A 20567-nucleotide genomic window follows, 5' to 3' on the forward strand; every position below is an offset into this window, starting at 1 on the left:
ATCATTCATCTTGGTTTATAGAAAACTAAATCATTAACCAGAGCAAATAAGCTTGATTGTAAGAACTGATCTAGCTACCATTTGGGAATTCTATTACAATATCAACTATGAAACTCTGATTTGTAAGTTTAATCTGAAGTCAAGAAACAAAACTCCTAACTTCAATTATTAGTCATGCCAAATTAAAAATGGGTTGCGATTTGCTTCAAAGAAAACTGAATTCAATTCAAATTCTGTAAAATTAATATTTAATCTAGATGAAAGTAAACATTCACAACTCAAATCATGGATCCAGTCCCTTCTCTCTATCGATCTACAAAGGAACTGCTGGAAACACCCTTCAAGCTCTCAACAGATCAAATCAATCTTTCCAGCCAGTTGACAAGATGCGCCAAGCTCCTGGGAACGCCCTTCAAGCTCGTGATCTCGTTGCGCAAAGAACAGGGAAAGATAGTGGAATCGCGAGGCTTAAATCGACTGATCAGACTGATTCCCAAGCTGCAAATGAATATGAAGATGGAACGGATACAGAAGCTTCAGGAGAACTCCTCACATCTGTAAATGACTGGAACCACAGATCTGGGGAACACCCTTGAATCTGTGGCAATTTTGATCATGAGGAAAATTGCGAATCTGGGGAACACCCTCTGTTCGCAGTCCATCCTTCGTTCGCTGATTGCTGGTTAAGTTTGAATTCACTGATTAAGATGAAACTGCGATTTGGGATCTGGAATGTGAATGGAGCTTGTGACCGTGAGGAGGAAGAAGTGGCACGGTGAACAAGAGCGCAAGCCACTGCTCATCGTGCCGTAGCTTCGTTCTTGAACTTAGCTCCGGGTCGAGTTCACTGTTTGGTTTGGTTCAGTGGCTTGGTTCTGTTCGGGTACAACATCAACTAATTCGATCCACTAAGTTCAGCAATACATTGACGCGGGTCGAATCCATGTCCAAGCTAACTAGCTTGAGTGCATCCAAGTGTGATTAATGAGTCAAAATCTTCACTACAACCAATATTAAAATATATGAAGCACAAATCATGAATAAAAAGTAACTAATTGAATAAGCTCAAGATATATCTTGAATAACAAAATCTAACTCCAAAATCAATTACTCTAATAAAATAAACCCTAAAACCAATCAATTTGAATCAAAATACAAAACTCATTTGACACATCATCAGACTTCTTCCACATTAATGAATTCAGTTACTCGTTCAATCAATAAATCAAAGTTGGCTGAAGGTTTTCTAACCAAATCCTTAAAGAAATTATTATCATTAAGTCTTTGAGAGAAAGCATTTGTCAGAATTTTCGTGGTGGTCGTGGGAGCATCCATGGCCACCTGATTGAACCTCTTGATGTAGGCTCTAATGGACTCCTTGGGCCCCTGTTTAAATGAGAAGAGACTCCAGGAGATTTTCTAATACCTTTGGTTACTAAAAAAGTGATGGAGGAATACCTTACGAAAATCTTTGAAGCGACGGATAGAATTATCTGGCAACTACTTGAACCATCGTTAGGCTACTCCGCCAAATGTGGTGAGGAACATCCGACATTTCACACCGTCCGTTAATTGTTGAAATAAGGCGGCGTGCTCAAATTTGAGGAGATGATCCTCTGGATCGGTAGTTCCTGAATATTCTCCTATATTCAGGTGTTGATAACGTTTGACCAATGGATCATCCAACACCCTCTGAGAAAATAGAGTAGCTACTCGCTCAGGGGAACTATCACGGACCACCACTTTTCGTCTATACCCCTCTCGCACAAGTACCTCTTCAAAAGGCTCCTAAGGTATTATTCCTTGGCCCAACTGTTCTAATAGTGTACAAAAAAGAACTCGGGGCGTCGAGTTGGTGAGAGAGGCACAAGAGGCAAGCGAGCAAAATCCTCCTCCTGTAACCCTCTTTCTCTTTGATGAGCGGTCGTTGATGCTTCCAGATTTAGAGGTGACAACATATCATCAATGTTGGCTTGCTATTGTTGTTGGAGTAGTTTCTGCGCATTGGCGTTGATGAGCAACTCTAGATCTTCTTGCGTTAAGGTTATGGTATTAAGTTTTCCAGCTTCTTCCATTGCAAAGCTTCAAATTCAGGCAAAGAGTTCCCACAGACGGCATCAAATTTGATCATGTCTGAAGGCGATGAGACAACACGTTGGTTCCTGTATGTGATGGTTCAACGAACAAGAAATTTCTCGAGATCTGAAGAGAACTCATCAACGATCCTACACATAGAGAGACGAGCCAACAAAGCATTAGTAACCTAAGTCTGGGGTGGGAATCCTGGCTAGGCTCTCCGACGCTCAAGTCAGTCTCCTCTCTTCGAAAGTGGAAGAAGAACATTAACAGAAAATGCAGGGAAGTAGGGTTTCAGATGCAAGTGCTTCTGTTTACGTCCCTTTCTAACGGAGAGAATTCCTCTTTTTATACCACCTTACATAACCTCCGCCATCATGAGCTAGTCCCCGATTTGTTAGAGTTTGTTAAAAAATGAGAGAAGTACAACCTAGACTTCGTGCAATAATCTCCGAGAAATCACTTTTCTACCCCAGAAGTACCTTCTTTGTCGTTTATGACTTGCACCCCTGATGACATATGCAAAGGAGTGTATCACTATAATTGATTAACGAAGAATCTTCGAGAGAATATTTCCCGACAAGTTTGGTAGGCTGTCATTAGATTGTCGACTACTTGTCTGCTAAATATATTTCAATTGATCATTAAGTCGATCGTATATTGTGAATACCCTCTATTGAACTTATCCTGGTCAGTCATTAAGCTGGTCGTACATTAAGAATACCTTCTGTTGAATATATATCTTGGTCGGTCGTTAAGTCGGTCGTTCATTAAGAATACCTTCTGTTGAATATATCCCGATCGATCGTTAAGCCGATCGCACATTAAGAATACCTTCTGTTGAATATATCTTGGTTAGTCGTTAAACCGATCGCATATTGAGCATACCTTCTGTTAAAAATATATCCCGACCGATCATTAAGCCGGTCGCACATTAAAAATACCTTATGTTGAATATATCCTAGCCGGTTGTTAAGTCGATCGCATATTGAGCATACCTTCTGTTAAGAATATATCCCGACTGGTCGTTAAGTCGATCGCATATTGAACATACCTTCTGTTAAGAATATATCCCGATCAATCATATACTAGAAGCTTTGTAAGGCTGAGCACCTTTAAGCTCGATCAGGCTTTGTCCGGTCGAGTGCACACAAGCACCCTTATGTTCGTTCAGCCGATCGAATGTTAGAAGTTTTGTAAGGCTGAGCACCTTTAAGCTTGATCGAATTTTGTCCGATCAATCGCACACAAGCACCCTTATGTTCATTCGGTCTTCGTTCAACCGATCGTATGCTAAGCTTTACAAGGCTAAGTACCTTTAAACTCGATCTGGCTTTGCCCGATCGAGCGCGCACTTATACTCATTCGATTAATCGTACATTAATGACTTTACAAGGTTGAGTACCTTTAAGCTCGATCGGACTGTGCCCGATCGAGCGCACACAGGCACCCTTATGTTGGATTGGATTTATGACCCCTATCTGAGCATTCTGCTCAAAGAATTGCTCGGACACGCTCTCAGGACTTTAATGTAGGGCAATCAATCAGAACTAGTTAATAAACATTCACCCTACCTCAACCTTAATCATCACTTCATCTTAATTTTGATATCCTTATCACCTCCTAAATCCGCTTGTCATAACCCGTAACAATTTGCAAGGTAGATATCAAGTTCAGCCCAGTTAGTTGTGATTCACATTGCAGTCTTCCAACAACTCCGATGGGTTGTGTATAAGATAACTATGAAAAGAATTGCGAAAGATCAATGTGAGAATATTATCTCGAAAACTAGAACATGGTTTGTGGGCATTGGCACTTTAGCCTATCGTTCCTACATCACGGTATGCTTAAGAAACAAAGTTGGATAAATCTTACTTTCATTGAAAGCAAAAATCCAATGAAAAGGCATTCTTACTCATGGGATCTAGATCTAATAAATAACTCTGAATGGTTTATAAAAGAACTAAAACTGCTGATGATGCCATTACTGATCATAGTTGTTATTGTCGTTCATTTCCTCAGAAGCACCATTTCCCCCATCTACAGGTTGAATAAGAATGGGGTTAGCAACACTTGAAAACAACTATGAAATGTCCAAAGCAAACAACAATGTGCACCTTCATTGTCAGCAGATGCATACACTGAGCGGCGTGAACGAACTTGCTGCTGAGGTGTGGGCTAATGAAAATGAACAGATGCAGAGTCGATTAGTACCCCAAACGATACAACAATTAGGTATGAAGATACGGTTAATGTTATAGATAGACAGATTAGTTTTCATGATGAAAATGCCATACAAGAATGACATTCTAACAACAAAATATCATGTCCTATACTATCGACAGGTACCTGCAGCTTTGGACGAAGTGCTTCAAGAGGTCCCTTCGGTTTCTGAGCATGCCCATCTTGCTGTAGTAATAAACCATGCAAAAAAAATATAGAAGGCTATATATCAATTCTCAGTTTTAAGATAGTGACATGAATATTTGATGCTATGTTGATACCTTCCCTAAAGCCCAATCTGCAGAATCAAAGTATGCACGTTCATGATCCTGCATAAGAATTCGATAGTGTTGGTTGTGGAATGAATATTCAAGGAAAATAAACTGTCTATAGAACTGAAGTGAAACTTCCACTTCAAGACTTGCCTTGGATATCAGTGGTGGTTTTTTGGGTACCATTCTTCCATATTTCTTCTTGATTGCTTCTTCCTACAATATAGAAGCCATACATACCACAAAAAGATTAAACATCTTTGTTGATATATTATTGAAAAGCTATGCATGTCTATCTCAATTAACTATATCAATTATCTATTATTCAACAGAAAGAAAGTTGTAATCTCACCTCCTGTTGGGCTGATGGCATGCCATTTTCCTCATTTTGATTCTCATGTTCATTGGCATCCATGTTCGACATGGTGGGGCTGAATGAACTTGAAGAAACTGCAACAGAGAGACGGGTATAATAAATTAACTGAGACTGCAGGATTACATCAAACAAATACATCATGTTCAGAAATTGGTTAGATCAAGATAGTAGTTAGAGCCATATGCCAAGAGAATAAATTTGGCAGTAAATAAGGCCTCATAAAAGTAACTAAAAGCAAATGCAAACCCTGGAAAAATTGGGAGCCACGAGAAGTACTGTTGTGCTAAGATAGTTTCTGGAATCGGCTTGTAACTTTTCTCATTTTTTTTTACAAAAGACATCTCAAGCCATCTACCCAGCTCCAGCCTTCCAAATGCTCAAGGTTGTGGTCAGAAACTGGTATAATTTCAACAGAGCAGTATGTAATTTAGAGATGATCTACATATCTAACATTTAGAAGATGAGTTTGTAATTGAATTGTTTAACCTTTTCAGGTTTATAAAAAATTCAAAATGGCCGTTTTTATGCAAATGTTTAACACAGGTTAACCCAAGTGTATACTCGTATATGAATTCTGTTAAATATACTTATTCATATGCTTAGTTTTTGCTTTATTCTGATTCAAGCAGTCTTCAACTTTAGAAATTAAAGAAATTGAGAATTTGTTACGCTTTGCAATACAAATTAGTAACATTTGTTTTTCACAATCACAAAAGACAAATCCTAATTTTTTATTAAAAAAAACGGAATAGAAACTAAAATGTATTTGGTCCTAGGTAGCACCTATGCTATTTTATTTTGAGTTGATAAAGTATTGAAAATACACATTCAAGGGAGTAAGATGTGAGAAGAAGAGAATGAAAGTCCATGTTTCTAAGTGAGGCTTCTGAACGCTAGAAGCCATCTTTGGGGTGTGTTTGAATGATTGTGGAAGACCATATTGTTTGTAGAGAAAAAAACTTCTTCTAAGGGAGAACTTTTGGTGTCTAGGGAATCGTTAAATATGAAGTTTTCATTGTTCTCCCAATGGATGGCTGATAGATTAATCTAGATACGATTGGGACGGGTAATGTACACATCATGGGCAACGGATTTGTCATTGTTTATCATACTTTTTTGCTTTAACATTATATGATCTTGGATTCTATCCGTGGGGTAGACTTACATAGAACCAAGTTAAGTAACTATTGTTATGTTTGTGTGATTGTGTTATTATATCAAGTGAGGTGAAAATTTCAACACATCATCTCACGGTGGAGATGATTTCACTTTCAAAAGCATAATATTTAGATCTACAAGTATGGAACAGCCAACCGCATCTAGTGAAGAAACTTCTTATCCCAACACTAGAAACAAAAAATTAAGTATAGATTCAGGTTATATCAGATTGGTGGATCTGGCTTCAGAAATTCAGCTTTCATTCATCAAACCCTAAAAAAGTGTGAACGATTTCTACGACTCAAACCCTACCAGTTCCCTCATTAAACAAGCACAGCAGAAATGGATACACAGAGTGCAACTCCACTGGTAGCATTGGCCAACACTTAATCTACCATCAAGTTTCCAGAGATAAGAGTGAATCAAAGTAAGGCTCATAAATGAGGATAGCTTTTATCTCACCAGAACCATCATTTATCCCAGTAAAAATTACTGTTTTCTAAGAACAGATCCACCAAAACTGATGATCGATCTGGTTTTTTTCCCCAACTAGGAAAACCAAACTACACTCCACCATGAAACAAGCAGCATTCACAATGGGAGCGCTTTAAACAGCAAATTCAAATTCAAGTCCATTAAAAAGACACCTTTTGCGCTGGATCCAATTAAACACCCGACAATCCATTAAGATCGACTTCGTCTGGAAAATTTCGTGGAAGAAACATTATGATCTAATCAAACAGAGAGGAACTAGAAATTCCTCTTGCGCAATGAACAAGTAGGAAAGAAGGCCACGCGCGAGCTCGTGCTAGCCGAATCGAACAAGAAGTAAGAAGAAAGAATGCGGAGAAGAGGAGCCATCGTACCTCCGCCTAGCGATCGAGATCGGCGATCGAGGAGGAGGCTGCTTCGTCAGTTCTTCCACCTCTGGATCGCAATTAAATTAATATAAATAAATAAATGAGGAGATAAGACAACGAGTCAGACCAGGACGACGCGTGTCGAGTCAAGGGCGTGTTTGAGATCATCTGTCTCATTGAAGCTAGGAAACACTGGTTGTCTGTTTAGTTCTTAGGTAATCAAATCACACAATGACGTATGAGCTGGAAGAGGATTCATTGTTTCCCCGCTCCCTGTTCTATCCAGACAAGGTAATCTTAGTCTGAAGTACTAAACTAATGCTTTCCTGTACACCCGTTCTATAAGCGGCTCTGGACGACTTAGAGTGAATCCTGACGTTCAAACCATTCTCAGACGCTCCAAATGATTGAAATTCACTCAAGGCGCTCGAAAATGATCTAGACACTTGAATTCACTTTTTGAATTCACTTTGAATTGTCCATACGTTGCTCATCGAACAGGTGTACAGGATAATAATTCTTACTATATATATAATTGTGATCTACTATGGACGAAACGGCACATACCACATTGATCTAAGCGCATGTATTCAATCCAGACGCCTACATTCATTGTTTTTTATATCATTTCCTTAAACATGAGCACTATACCTATACCTAGTGAGCATCTAATATTTTTTTTATTATGAACACTATAACGCAAGAGAAAAATTGAATCCTATATGAAAAATTTTATTAACTTAAATTTATTATAATTCAACCCTTAAATTCTAAAATTTTAAACCCTAGATACATATAATATACTCCGTAAGCATCTAAAATTTTTAATCTTGAACACTATAACTTAAGAGAGAAACCTAAACCCTAGAGGGTAAATCTTATTAGCCCAAACTCATTATAACCCAACTTTTAAATTCTAAAATCTTAAACTCTAAATACATATAATAAACCTAAAACAAAAAAAATTGAATGAATACAGACGCCTACACCAATATCAGGCATGGGCACACAGCGAAAGATCAAAGATCCACATCATATCCTACAAATCGTTCCTTACACAATAGTCCACGATTGATTTTTCATTTTTTTTTTTAAAGTTTTGGTCAGGATGTCTGGATTTAATCCAGGCACCTCGACTCTATTTTTTTTAAATTAAAATTTCTTTAAAATATTTTAAATATATATATATTATACCCCGTGAATACCTAATTTTTTTTATTTTAAATATTATAACCTAAAAAGAAAATCTTAACCCTAAAGAAAAAATCTTATTAACTTAAACTTGATATAACTCAATTCCTAAATTCTAAACTTTTAAATCCTAAATTCATATAATATATCCCATAGACATTTAAAACTTTTAATTTTAAACATTATAATCCAAAAGAGAAGCATGAACCCTAGAAGAAAATTTTTATTAGCTCAATCCCATTATAACACAACTTCTAAATCTTAAAATTTTGAACTTTAAATACAAATACATATAATATATCCTAAAATAAAATTAAAAAATTATTGAGATGAATTCCGACACTGGAAATGATTCCAAGCGCATGTACAATTTGCTCATAGACAATTGGAGCAATTCCCGACGCCCCGAGTCAAGTCCAAACGAATCCGCACCCCAAGGTCCGTATCGTATTTTGCTTCTACACTTCCACATAGAAATAACTCGCATGCCGCGCAGCTAGATGCAAGTTGATTGTTCTAATTAATTTTAGGATTAATTCACAACGAATACAAAATATCTTCTAATTAATTTTAGATTAATTCACAACGATACAAAATATTTTATTTGACAAAATATCTTATTTGATGTCGTTCCACTAGGATAAATATCCGTATAATTTATCCCTTCAGATAGTGTGCGACCATTTTAGAGGGACCATTTTAGAGGGGCCATTAACCGTACCTGCATGCAGTCCGAGTGCAACAATTCCTAAACATATAAAAATTAAATTTCAACTGTAATAAATTATCAAATAAATTTCTCTTAATAAACAATTAACCTAGAAATGAGTTAATGGACCATGAGTTGATGATGGGTCATCTGCTGTAAACCGATGAAAAACTTCGATCGAACAGAATCAATCACTCAAAATTAGTCAACTTATGTTAGATATCTGATATTATTAAAAAAAAACACACACACAGTGCTTGCATGCATTCCTTGGATTGGGCCTTTGGAATCTCATTTATTATCCCTACAAATCACATTAAATAGTTTGCCATGACATGATATGCAAATGAAGATTTTGATGGAAACTATGCAAGATGACGATGGCGAAGCTGGAAGATGAGTCGAGAAGAGATAAATGCAGGCTCGAAGATTATTACATTTGACAGCTTCTTGTCGGAGCAGGATCAGAGGAGTAACAAGCAGGAGATGACGGTGAGAAAGATGATGGCTAAAGTTGCTATTATGGAGCCTTGGTCGAAAGCATTTCTCATACTTCCTACTCTGGAGAAGTGCTGAAATGCCAGATAGGAGGCTATCGCCAAAGACACGACCGCACCAGATTGAGTACTTCTGCAAGGAAAAATAGGCACCAAGAAGATAAGTATGATGATTAGTGATTCATAAATCTGACTAGATCAACTTGTTCGGAATTGGAGTTTCAAACTCATCCTCCAAATTTAAGCCCGAACTGTCGACAAGTCAAAAACCAACTTAATTGAATCGATCGGATTGAGTGAGGCACAGAATGGTTGAGCAGTTAGTTCAAATTCACTGATTGAAATCTGAACTTCTGAGTGCTTCGAGCCACAATTAGATCCTTTTAGGTGAAGGGAACAACTTAGGAGATCGAAATAATGAAAGACTACTTTTGTTTCTTCCTGGAGGGTGAATGCTCATCACTTTACCTTAGGTTCAGGGTCTGAAAAGGAGCTACAATGACAAGCATCATTGCTAAGAAAGGCAACTCAAGTTGACCTGCACTGAAAGAAACTATGAAGTTGAGACTGAGTTCGAAGAAAAAGGCACTAGTACAAAGAAACCGTTAAGCTGAAGTCGGGCATCGCAGACTAAAATTGATTAATTAATGTAGGAGAATAAGTATCAGGCTATAGGAAACACTTAACCTGGAAGGTAGTAGAAAATACGGACTAGAAGTGCCAAAAATATAGTCCAAATGCCATAGTCACCCCTGCCATATTTTGGACATAGAAAAAAAAGAAGAGTTTATATAAACAAATTATGCCGATTGCAAATCTGAAGTACATGAACAAGTCTATAGAGTCCAGCTTACTTGATCCATGAAATGACACTGGAAGGAGCTTGCAAAGCAAAAAGGGGGAGAAGGAATGATTTGTGGATCGATGTGCCTTTGGCAAACATTAATACCCTAAGAGCACAAAATGCTTATTAGAAAACTGATATCAATAATGTAGTATCACTCTTTTAGATGTCATAACCAGTATGTATGCTAGCCTATTGCACTAGCACAGTTGTTTACACAAGCCGTGAAGCAATACCTTATTGTATCTAGGAAGGTTGTCTTCATAATGAAGTTGATTGTTGACAACTAAAATTAACGTAAATGTTTAGAACCCATCTGATATTTTTCTCTGAACTGTGAAAAAAAAAGTTTTTAGAGGATCCATTAGATGATTTGTTACTATTCTTCCCTTCCTCTCCTAGTCATCCAACAAAAGCGACAATGGCTCTACTCTCTGGGTATTTGGAGAACCTTGCTTGTAATAAGAAGATACAAGAAGTGTAAACAAGTCCTAAATAGCGTACTGTATAGGTCCCAATATGATATCAATGCAACCTCAACCCCAACAAAATTAACTATTTATAAAGGAAAGAAGTGTCTCATTGTTAGTTATCAATCATGCCCTGGGGAGCAGAAAATCTTGTTGCTTCTCAAATGATATTGTCTAGTTTAAGATCATCTTGAGGTACTGTTTACCTTGAGACTTAAGTCCCATCCCTTTCTGAAGAATATATTTATGTCATTCCATATCAATTTTTTTTATCCTGTTCTTGTAATTTTATTTTATTTTCTAAAATCCGAAGAAAGGATATCCAACAGTTTAAAATGTAAAGTCATGGCAATACAACATCCATTCAAAATTTCAAGCCAATTAAATTTGATATAAATAAGAACCATATGCGGAAAGAACTATTTCTCAATTGATTTAAATTTATACAATTACTTGAAGCTAAGTTATTCTAATATAGTTAACTGATCATATTGCATGCATCCAAAAACTCAATCTAGCAATCAATGTTCATCTTTTCAAAAACAAGACCCGACCTAAGCTGAGATGGCATGATTAGGGAAAGCTTGATTCGAACTCAATTTACCTTAGCTTGACTCAAGTACAAATAAAAAAAGTACTTTCTCAACATGATGGCCACCACATATGCACCCAAGTTTACCTTCTTTTTTTTTTTTTTTTAATTTCGATTCTTATACTTTTCTGTATCCCAAAATTTTGGTAGATTAAATCCCACAAGAATTCAGTGAGACTTAGTTTACGATCATGAAACAATCAGGTACTGGAATCGCCCACTATAAATCTATAACAGTAACATGCACAATCCAAGGCTTCCAGAAAATGTTCCAAGATCAAAGCACGGTAAAGAGCAACAAATCTAGAACTGAGTTAGCTTGCTTACGCGATGGAGGCAGCAGAAACCCACTGAAGAGTATGCGGGCTGAGCGGCGCAGCATAGCATACCACTCCAGTACGCCTTTTGCTCTCCTGCTTAATCCTCATCGACGGCCCGCCCGCAACGGGAAGAGCACGGCAGATCAGCCTACAAAATACAGAAATCAAAGCCCAAAATCAAGATCCGCCAAGGTCGGAGAAAAATGGAAAAACCTACCTGAGGGGAACGGCGGGGGCGGTGATTGGTGCTGCGCGGGAGACGGGGGCGAGGGCGGGCGAGAGGCATTGGAGCCTCGGTCGGGCGATCGAAGAGGCGAGGGGCACGGAGGAGAGGGATAGAAGGAGGCCGGTGGCCATCGTCGGAGCCGGCGGTCACAGATCGAGCTGGGGACCGGAGATGGAGGGGATAAGAAGCAGGGAATGGGCGGAACCGACGGTAGACGGAGGAGCTCCAGCCACCTGGCCGGTGAATTATCGAGTTTCTAAACACACCCATTGAATGACACCTTCCATATGATCCAACCATATGGCTTTAACCTGTAGACTCCACTTTCTTTCCCAGCTATTGCACGGGTAAACTACGAGGCCTTAGCGGTAAGTGAACAACGAATGCACAATCAATGATTGGGAGTCCGATCCGGTCTTGGGCCCCTTGGCCGACAGATTAGATCAGACCCGGCCCGATCTCAGGCCCTGCAAGCAAAATGAACCCAGGTTAGTCGGAGAATATATATATATATATTAAATAGTATAAACGAATCAGATAGAACTAAATTTTATATTATTTTAATAAAATTGAGTCTAAAAATAATTATTCAAATTTATTTTTTTTTAATTTGAGTTTGACAACTTGAATTAAATTCTTTTAAATGTTTTGAATTTGAATTGTTTAAAAATTTTATAAATTCGATAAAAAAAATAGGACAGAATGCCTATTTTATTAGAATTATCATGGTGTCTATTTTTCATTTATTATCAAAAGAAATTTCCCCTGATAATCCCAACATGTCAAGGAAATTTAAAAACCTCCTAAATTGAAGAAATTTCCCCGGGTAATCTCAACATGCCAAGGCAACTAAAAAAACCTCCTAAATTCATATTTATAATTAATATGACTTAACATCCGCTAGATATATACATTAAAGATGAGGATAACTATAAATGCATCAGGAAAATATGAACTCTAGTGAAAATAATGAATGATTATTAATACATAAGAAGGTAAAAATTCACTGAAAGTAGCGTAAAGATCATTAACGCATAGAAGGTGAAAGGTTATCCAAGGATAGTATAAAAGGAGTCAGCAAGGCAAAAGGAAAGGGGAAATCTAATTAAAAAACTCTTAACTATTCATTAGTTCATATATTCCTTCATCTTCTCATTGATTATGATTTAAGCATCGGAGTGGCAACATTGGATATCTTGGCATCATTCTAACCCTCTTCCCTAGTCTTTGATCTTCTCCAGATTTTCCGAGCGACAATGATCTCACCTCCTAAAACTTCTCTATTCGGTTCCTACGATAGCAATTGGCACGCCCACAACCTTTGCTGGTGGATCTCCTTCTAAAAGTCTTGGCGCAAGATCAAATTGACGTCGTGGGAAACTTAATACACTTGAATCAAGGCAATCAGATGGATGACACTAGAAGGACCGCCTATTGGTTGCTACTCGGAATATCATCATAGTTTCCCTGTACAAAAATTTGTACAAACATAGAACTATCCTAACTACCCATGTGTTCTACTAAAGTTAAATTTGGATTGCAAACGATGTTTAACATTATTAATCCAAATTTCCCCTTTAGAAGTTAAACTTGGATTGGGAATGAAACTTAACATTCTTACTTCAAATTCAACCGATGAGATCTTCCTAAGTTAAACCATATTACAGAAGTTATCAAATATCTATTTCTAAGATCGGCTTCCAGGTTAAACATGGCGAGGCACTAGACCTTATTGGGTATGAGATCATCCACCACTTCCTAGACAAAACCTCACAGAGAAATTGGATATTTAACTTCTTACAGTAAACTAGGTTTAACTATAGAGACCTCAATAGAAGCACAATATCGAAACATGAAATCAAAACGAAAATCGATAACAAAAATGATAACTAAAACCGATAACCTCTTGTGTTTGGTTTTTCAAGATCTATACAAAAGATAAACTAGTTATGATACGGAAACTAATAACTAGTTATACCTCTTGTAACTTATAGACATCTTGATCTTCTATTGTATTCCTTTTCTTATCTCGGACGTCGTGTGGGCGACGATCTACCAAAACGAGAATCCACCCAAGACTTCTTCTTCCTTCCAAGTTTCGGCCACCAACTCTCCCCAAGAGATGATGAAGTTCGGCCACCAACCAAACTCCAAGGGATGCTAGGAAACAATGTCTCCTTCTTCTCCAAGCATGAACCGGCCACCAATCCAACCTTCAAGTCTTGATGCCGCCGACCACAAAGATGAAGAGAAAAGGAAGAGCAAAGGGTCGGCCACCACCAAGGAAGAGAGGAGAGAAATAGAAGATGTGTTCTTGGATGAGGCACCCCCTCCTTCTCTTTTATATTCCTTGATCTTTGGCAAATAAAGAAAGTTTTAAACATAATTAAAACTTCCTTATATTCCTTGCCAATGACTAAAAAGAAAAGTTTTAAAATAAAAAATTAAAACTTCCTTTTCTTCTTGTCATGGTCGGCCACCCCTTTAAATCCAAACAAGGAAAGTTTTAAAAATAAAATTAAAACTTCCTTATTTGTTTCTGGTAAGAAATTTTAATTAAATTTTTTTTCTTTAAATCCCTTGTTGGTTGTAAAAGGAAAATTATATAAATTAAAATCTTTCTTTTAAAACATGTGGATGGTTGCTAAAAAGGAAAGTTTTATCAAAAATTAAAATATTCCTTTTAACTACAAATAAGGAAAAATATCAAACATTTCTCTTAATCCTTTATAGAAAGCTATAAAAGGAAAGATTTATTTTTTTTTAAAACTCTCTTTTAAAACCATGGCTTCCACATAAGGAAAGATTTAAAATTTAAAATCTACTTTTAATCTATATGTGGTCGGCCACCCTTGCTTGGGCTCCAAGCTAGGGCCGGCCACAACTTGGCTCACAACTTGGTTTGGTTTGGCCGACCCTAAATTGGGCTCCAAGCTAGGCTTGGTCGGCCACCAAGAAATTGGGTTTTTTTGTGGATATAAGACTTTATAAATAAGAGGAGGAATTGGTTTTGGTCTCCCGATGAGCTTGAGCTTCCCGTGTTCGCCCCGAACACCCAACCCAAGTTCATCAATAATATCTCATTCCACTAAAGAGTTATTATTACACTACCGCATCAATCCCATATTACTATATGGGCTCCTTCTTATCATGAGTGTATTAGTCTCCCTGTGTTTAAGATATTGAATGCCCACTAATTAAATGAGTTACTGACAACTCACTTAATTAATATCTAGGTCTAAGAGTGGTATCACTCAACCTTATCGTCATGTCGAACTAAGTCCACCTGCAGAGTTTATATGACAATCCTTATGAGCTCCTCAAGGGGACATCATCAACCTAGATTACTAGGACACAGTTTCATTGTATAATCAACAACACACCATATAAATAATATCATTTCCCAACTTATCGGGCCTATTAATTTAACAAGCTAAATCACACCCTTTGATAAATTAAAGAAATAAATATTAAGTATATGTGCTTGTTATTATATCATGATTAAGAGTACACACTTCCATAATAACAGAGGTATTGTTCTTTTATATAGTCAGTATAAAAAGATACTACCTCAAATGGTCCTGCTCAATACACTCATAGTGTACTAGTGTAATTTATTAGTCAAGATAAACTAATACCTAATTACACTACAACCACTCTAATAGTTTATCCCATTCCATCTTGGTTGTGAGCAACTATTTATAATTTATAAGGAACTGATAACATGAACTTCTGTGTATCTCCTCACACCATATTATCTACAATATAAATTAAATGGACAACTACACTTAGCATAAATGTAAACATTTAACCAATGTGATTCTTATTTCAAAATAAATGTTTACAAAAAGCTAGACTTTTAGTATACATTCTAACAATCTCCCACTTATACTAAAAGACTATGTTGCCATATACCCTGCCATACATCTGATTTCTAACCCCTCAACATGCTCATCAAAAGCTCTTGCCTTAAGGGTCTTAGTGAAAGGATCTTCCAAGTTATCATCTAATGTAATCTAGGTGGCAACAACTTCTCCTCATTTATACGATGTCTCGTATTAGGTGGTACTTGTACTCAATGTGTTTACTCGCCTTATGGGGTCGTGGTTCCTTCGAGTTTGCTACTATACCACTATTATCACAATAAATTGTAATAAATTTAGGCAAACCAGGAATCACATCTAAGTTCATCATGAAGTTTCTGAGCCATACAACTTTTATGACCGCCTCAGAGGCTGCCACATACTCAGCTTCTATGGTGGAGTCTGAAAAAGCATCTCTACTTAACACTCCTTCATTGTTATAGCTCTACCTTCTAAAGTAAACACAAAACCCCCGAGATTTACTTACTATTGTCCCTATCAGATTAAAAATTCAAATCCATGTAACCCACAGGGAGTGAATCATCTGTCTTGTAAGATATCATATAATCTCTATTCCCTCTCAGGTACTTTAATATATGATTTACGGCAGTCCAGTGTCACGCCCCGGAGGAGTCCCTGTCCGAAGAAATTTCGGCAGCATCTCCCCTCTACGGCGGACAATCTAAAACTTTCTACAATCACCATATACCTCAGCCACATGCGGCTGGAATAATAACAATAATAAAACAATCACCACGCAGTTAATATTAATTTCAGCCTCTGGCTGACACAACCACGCAGTTTAATAGTAAACAAATAGAACAGTAATACGATGACTCGAAAATAACCCTACTCAGCTACACTCGTAAAGCTCAAATCCGATTTTTCCTACTCCACTACACTCATAAAACACAAATCCGACAAACTCACCTCTTTTGCCCTCCAGGCAGGCATGGAGTAAAACATATCCAAATCATACCAAAATCCATCAACGATAAGAATCCATAAGTAAAACATTACAAGACCAAGACATAGTTGTTAGGACCTTCGGATGGCTAGAGAGGGGGGGTGTGAATAGCCTCCACTAAAAACTCAATTAATTCCTCACAAAACTTGTTAGCACAGCGGAAATAAGCAAAAAGAAAACTAATGCAAGGAAAAGAAACAACCCACCACTAACACAACAAGGATGTACGAGGTTCGGGGATAACTTGCCCCTACTCCTCGGCGTGTCCGTAAGGTGGACGATCCCTTGATCTTTCGGTAGATCACACCCCGGACAAATTCCGGCTAAGTATTTCTCCTTCTCGGTGGAGTAACCTCTCCACAAAGTCTCAGAAAAGATTTGAAATGAAGCACAAGACTTACAGAGTTTAGTGGCCAAAAGGAATGAACAATTAACTTACAGCCACGATGAAATCAAAACGCAGAGACAGAAGAAGTTCCTCAGCCAAGAGCTCAAACACACAGCCTCTTGCTTGATCGACAGAGAGTTTTTCAAAAAATCTTCTTCAAACCTCTCTTCTTCCTTCTTCTTATTGCTCTGCTTTCTCACTGTCTTCAGCCAGAGCCGAATCACTGTCACCTGTATCAAATCACTGCGACAAACTCAGGCGTCGCCAATCACTCTTCCTCCTCATCTGGTTCTCTGAACTCACACCAATACCATCCATGGTCTTCACTGGTGTTTCTGAGCTCGAACCAATAAGCAAGAGTCAAGCTGTTGCCCAGTGAACGTTGACGCTCCAATTGCACAATTTGCAGTGAAACACAGCAGAAAGAGCACTTGGTCTTATTCTTCTGGTGGTGCTTAGTTTGAATTCAAGCATTGGCACGACACCTGCAATCTGTAACTCAAAAAGCTTACAGCAGATAGTTAGATCAGATGAATCAGAAATCGCAGAGAAATATCAGAAGATAAACGACATCGTTGTGGATCGGTCAACAGACCGATCCATAGCTCTCTGGACCGATCAGGACATATCCTGATCAGTTTGGGAGGCTTCTGATCGGTCTGTGGACCGATCAGCCTATAGGTGGATCGGTCCACAGACCGATCCCCTATAGTCCTCTGAATCCTTCGCTTCCTTTTGATCGGTCTACAGACCGATCAGATAACATATAGTGAAGTACTGTTTGGTTACTGATCGGTCACCAGACCGATCAGATAACCCACAGAAAGCTACAGTGTGGTTACTGATCGGTCACGAGACCGATCAGATAACTAAGGTATCACTGGATCGGTCGACAGACCGATCCAGACAGCTAAAGTATCACTGGATCAGTCAACAGACCGATCCAATGCCTCTGTTGGTTTTAGCGCTTCCTAGCCCTAAACCCTAACGTTTTCCTGGTCCAGAGAACGAGCTACCGAGCCCTCTCTGACCTAGTCTGGAGAACAAGCTACCGAGCTCTCTCCGACTTCCATGTCCGGGTCAGAGAATGAGCTACCGAGCCCTCTCTGACCTAGTCTGGAGAACGAGCTGCCGAGCCCTCTCCGACTTCGTCCGGTCCAGAGAACGAGCTACCGAGCCCTCTCTGACCTAGTCCGGAGAACGAGCTACCAAGCCCTCTCCGACTTCGTCCGGTCCAGAGAACGAGCTACCGAGCCCTCTCTGACCTAGTCCGGAGAACGAGCTACCGAGCCCTCTCCGACCTAGTCCGGAGAACGAGCTACCGAGCCCTCTCCGACTTCGCGTGCCAAGTATCCGTACTTAGACTTTTCCTCTCCACATGATCAACCTTGTGTTGGTTGCTACTCGGAAAGCCTAGAGGTTCCACTGTACAAAAATTTTGTACAAAGGTCTGAACCTTTTCCTAGCTACCATGTGTTCTTTTAAATTAAATTTTGGATCGCCTGCGAAACTTAACACGTTTGATCCAAAACTTAATCTATTCGTTCTTTTAGGTTTTGACTTGGGTCTCCTGCGGAACTTAACACGTTCGACCCAAATCACCTTAAGTTATTAATTCCATTAAATATTAATTTCCATAATTGGTTCCCAGTACTGACGTGGTGAGGCACACGGCCTTCTTGGATATGGGAGCAACCACCACCGACTAGACAAAACCTTTTATGGAAAGCTAATATTTAATTTCCTAAAATAACTTTAGGTTAACCGAAAAGAACAATCAAATCACAAGGGAAAGAAAAACAAAAGAACACTATATCGAAAACAAATTCGAAACTCTAGAATCGTATGCCTCTTGTATTTAGTATTATTTCCAAAAATAACTAGTATGATGCGGAAAGAAAAATTACTAGTTATACCTTTTAGAAAGACCTCTTGATCTTCTACCGTATTTCTCTTCTAACCTCGGACGTTGTGTGGGCAACGATCTTCCGAGATGAGAACCACCAAGCACCTTCTTCTTCCTTGCAAGTTTCGGCCATCAAAACTTCTTCTAGGATGAAGAGGTTCGGCCACCACCACCATGCTCCAAGGGATGCTAGAAAAGAGGCTTCTTTTCTCTCCTTCTTCTCCTTCTTAGATCCGGCCACCAAAGCTAACTCCACCATGAGAAAGTTTCGGCCACACAAAGGAGAGGAAAGAAAAGAAAGGGCCGGCCACACCCAAAGAAGAAAAGAGGGAGAAAAATAAATAGAGACATTCCCCTTGAAGCCTCCTCTACCCCCTCTTTTATAATCCTTGGTCTTGGCAAATAAGGAAAATTTAATAAAAAACTTCCTTAATTCTTTTGCCATTAAAAAAGAAAATTTATTTAATTAAAAATAATTTTTCTTTTCTATTTGTAATGGCCGGCCACCTTAATCCCTTTAATCAAGGAAATTTTAATTCACACAAGAATTAAAACTTCCTAATTTGCTTTCGGAAATTTATAAAAATTTCTCAAATAATTTTTCCCTTCATGGTGGTTAATAAAAAGGAAATTTAATAAATTAAAATCTTTCTTTTAAACATGTGGATAAAAAGAAAGTTATCTCTAAAAAAAAAAAAATTAAAATCTCTCTTAATCTACAAATAAGGAAAGATATCAAATCTTTTCTTAATCTTTTGTAGAAACTAATAAAAGAGAATTATTAATTTTTAAACTTTCTTTTAAATCATGAACATGGTTAAAAAGGAAAGTTTTCTTAAAATTTAAAATCCTCCTTTAATCAACAAATAAGGAAAGATTTCAAATTTTAAACTCTCTTTTAAACATGTAGATGATTTACAAATAAGGAAAGTTTTTACCAAAAATTAAAACCATCCTTTTAAACTACAAATAAGGAAAGAGATTAATCTCTTCTCTTAATCTTTTGTAGAAAGCTATAAAAGGAAATTTTTAATTTTTAAAACTCTCTTTTAAAACCATGATATCCACATAAGAAATAATTTTAATAAAAATCCTTTTTAATATTCTAGTGGTCGGCCACCTAAGCTTGGGACCCATGCTTTGGCCGGCCACCTACATGGCTCATCCACTTGGTCTTGGCCGGCCCTAGCTTGGGTTCCAAGCTAGCTTGGCCGGCCCCATTGGATGGGTAAGAAGGTGGGTATGCGGTGGGTATAAATCTCTATATACTAGAGGCTACGATAGGGACCGAGAGGAGAAATTGGTTTTGGTCTCCCGATGAAATTAAGCATCCCGTGTTCACCCCGAACACACAACTTAATTTCATCAATAATAATTCATTCCACTAAAGAACTATTATTGAACTACCGCATCAATCCCAAATTACATTTTGGGCTCCTTCTTATTATGAGTGTGTTAGTCTCCCTGTGTTTAAGATAACAAATGTCCACTAATTAAGTAAGTTACTGACAACTCACTTAATTAATATCTAGCTCCAAGAGTAGTACCACTCAACTTCATTGTCATGTCGGACTAAGTCCACCTGCAGGGTTTAACATGACAATCCTTATGAGCTCCTCTTGGGGACAT

At 38.0% G+C, this 20567-nt stretch overlaps 2 protein-coding genes across 8 annotated transcripts; both read right to left on the reverse strand.

Moving 5' to 3' along the window:
- Positions 1 to 216: 216 nt before the first annotated feature.
- LOC122019241 lies at positions 217 to 7066 on the reverse strand. Of its 7 annotated transcripts, none has more exons than XR_006121978.1 (7): positions 6972 to 7066; positions 4924 to 5021; positions 4581 to 4787; positions 4426 to 4485; positions 4194 to 4254; positions 3992 to 4116; positions 217 to 996 (listed from the first exon to the last, which is right to left on the reverse strand). XR_006121978.1 is itself a non-coding variant. In XM_042576732.1 (7 exons), the coding sequence occupies exons 2-7, from the start codon at positions 4993 to 4995 to the stop codon at positions 4061 to 4063; spliced, it is 360 nt and encodes a 119-aa protein (XP_042432666.1). In that variant the 5' UTR covers positions 4996 to 5021; positions 6972 to 7064; the 3' UTR covers positions 623 to 4060. The 7 variants fall into 7 exon arrangements, 5 of the variants coding, with proteins under 5 accessions (XP_042432666.1, XP_042432663.1, XP_042432662.1 ...); XR_006121977.1 differs by having other exon boundaries at positions 217 to 1001; XM_042576732.1 differs by having other exon boundaries at positions 623 to 4116; positions 4581 to 4628; positions 4725 to 4787; positions 6972 to 7064.
- A 2000-nt stretch (positions 7067 to 9066) lies between these two features.
- On the reverse strand, positions 9067 to 12121 carry LOC122021108 (cold-regulated 413 inner membrane protein 1, chloroplastic-like). Its single transcript, XM_042579193.1, has 6 exons — positions 11806 to 12121; positions 11596 to 11736; positions 10217 to 10312; positions 10050 to 10114; positions 9831 to 9900; positions 9067 to 9495 (listed from the first exon to the last, which is right to left on the reverse strand). The coding sequence occupies exons 1-6, from the start codon at positions 11943 to 11945 to the stop codon at positions 9330 to 9332; spliced, it is 678 nt and encodes a 225-aa protein (XP_042435127.1). The 5' UTR covers positions 11946 to 12121; the 3' UTR covers positions 9067 to 9329.
- Positions 12122 to 20567: the final 8446 nt, after the last annotated feature.

This window comes from Zingiber officinale, chromosome 9A, assembly GCF_018446385.1.
Source record: "Zingiber officinale cultivar Zhangliang chromosome 9A, Zo_v1.1, whole genome shotgun sequence".
Classification (NCBI taxonomy): domain Eukaryota; kingdom Viridiplantae; phylum Streptophyta; class Magnoliopsida; order Zingiberales; family Zingiberaceae; genus Zingiber; species Zingiber officinale.

Bases quoted from the DNA above. Each gene is read 5' to 3' on its own strand.
- LOC122019241 (XM_042576727.1), bottom strand. From the start codon at position 4,995: ATGTCGAACATGGATGCCAATGAACATGAGAATCAAAATGAGGAAAAT. The intron at 4,788-4,923 runs GTGAGATTACAA...TCTATATTGTAG, and splicing joins TGCCATCAGCCCAACAGGAG to GAAGAAGCAATCAAGAAGAA. The intron at 4,255-4,425 runs GTACCTGTCGAT...CATTTTCATTAG, and splicing joins CACTTCGTCCAAAGCTGCAG to CCCACACCTCAGCAGCAAGT.
- LOC122021108 (XM_042579193.1), bottom strand. From the start codon at position 11,945: ATGGCCACCGGCCTCCTTCTATCCCTCTCCTCCGTGCCCCTCGCCTCT. The intron at 11,737-11,805 runs GTAGGTTTTTCC...TGTATTTTGTAG, and splicing joins GCCCCCGCCGTTCCCCTCAG to GCTGATCTGCCGTGCTCTTC. The intron at 10,313-11,595 runs GTAAGCAAGCTA...TTGTGCTCTTAG, and splicing joins GTTTCTGCTGCCTCCATCGC to GGTATTAATGTTTGCCAAAG.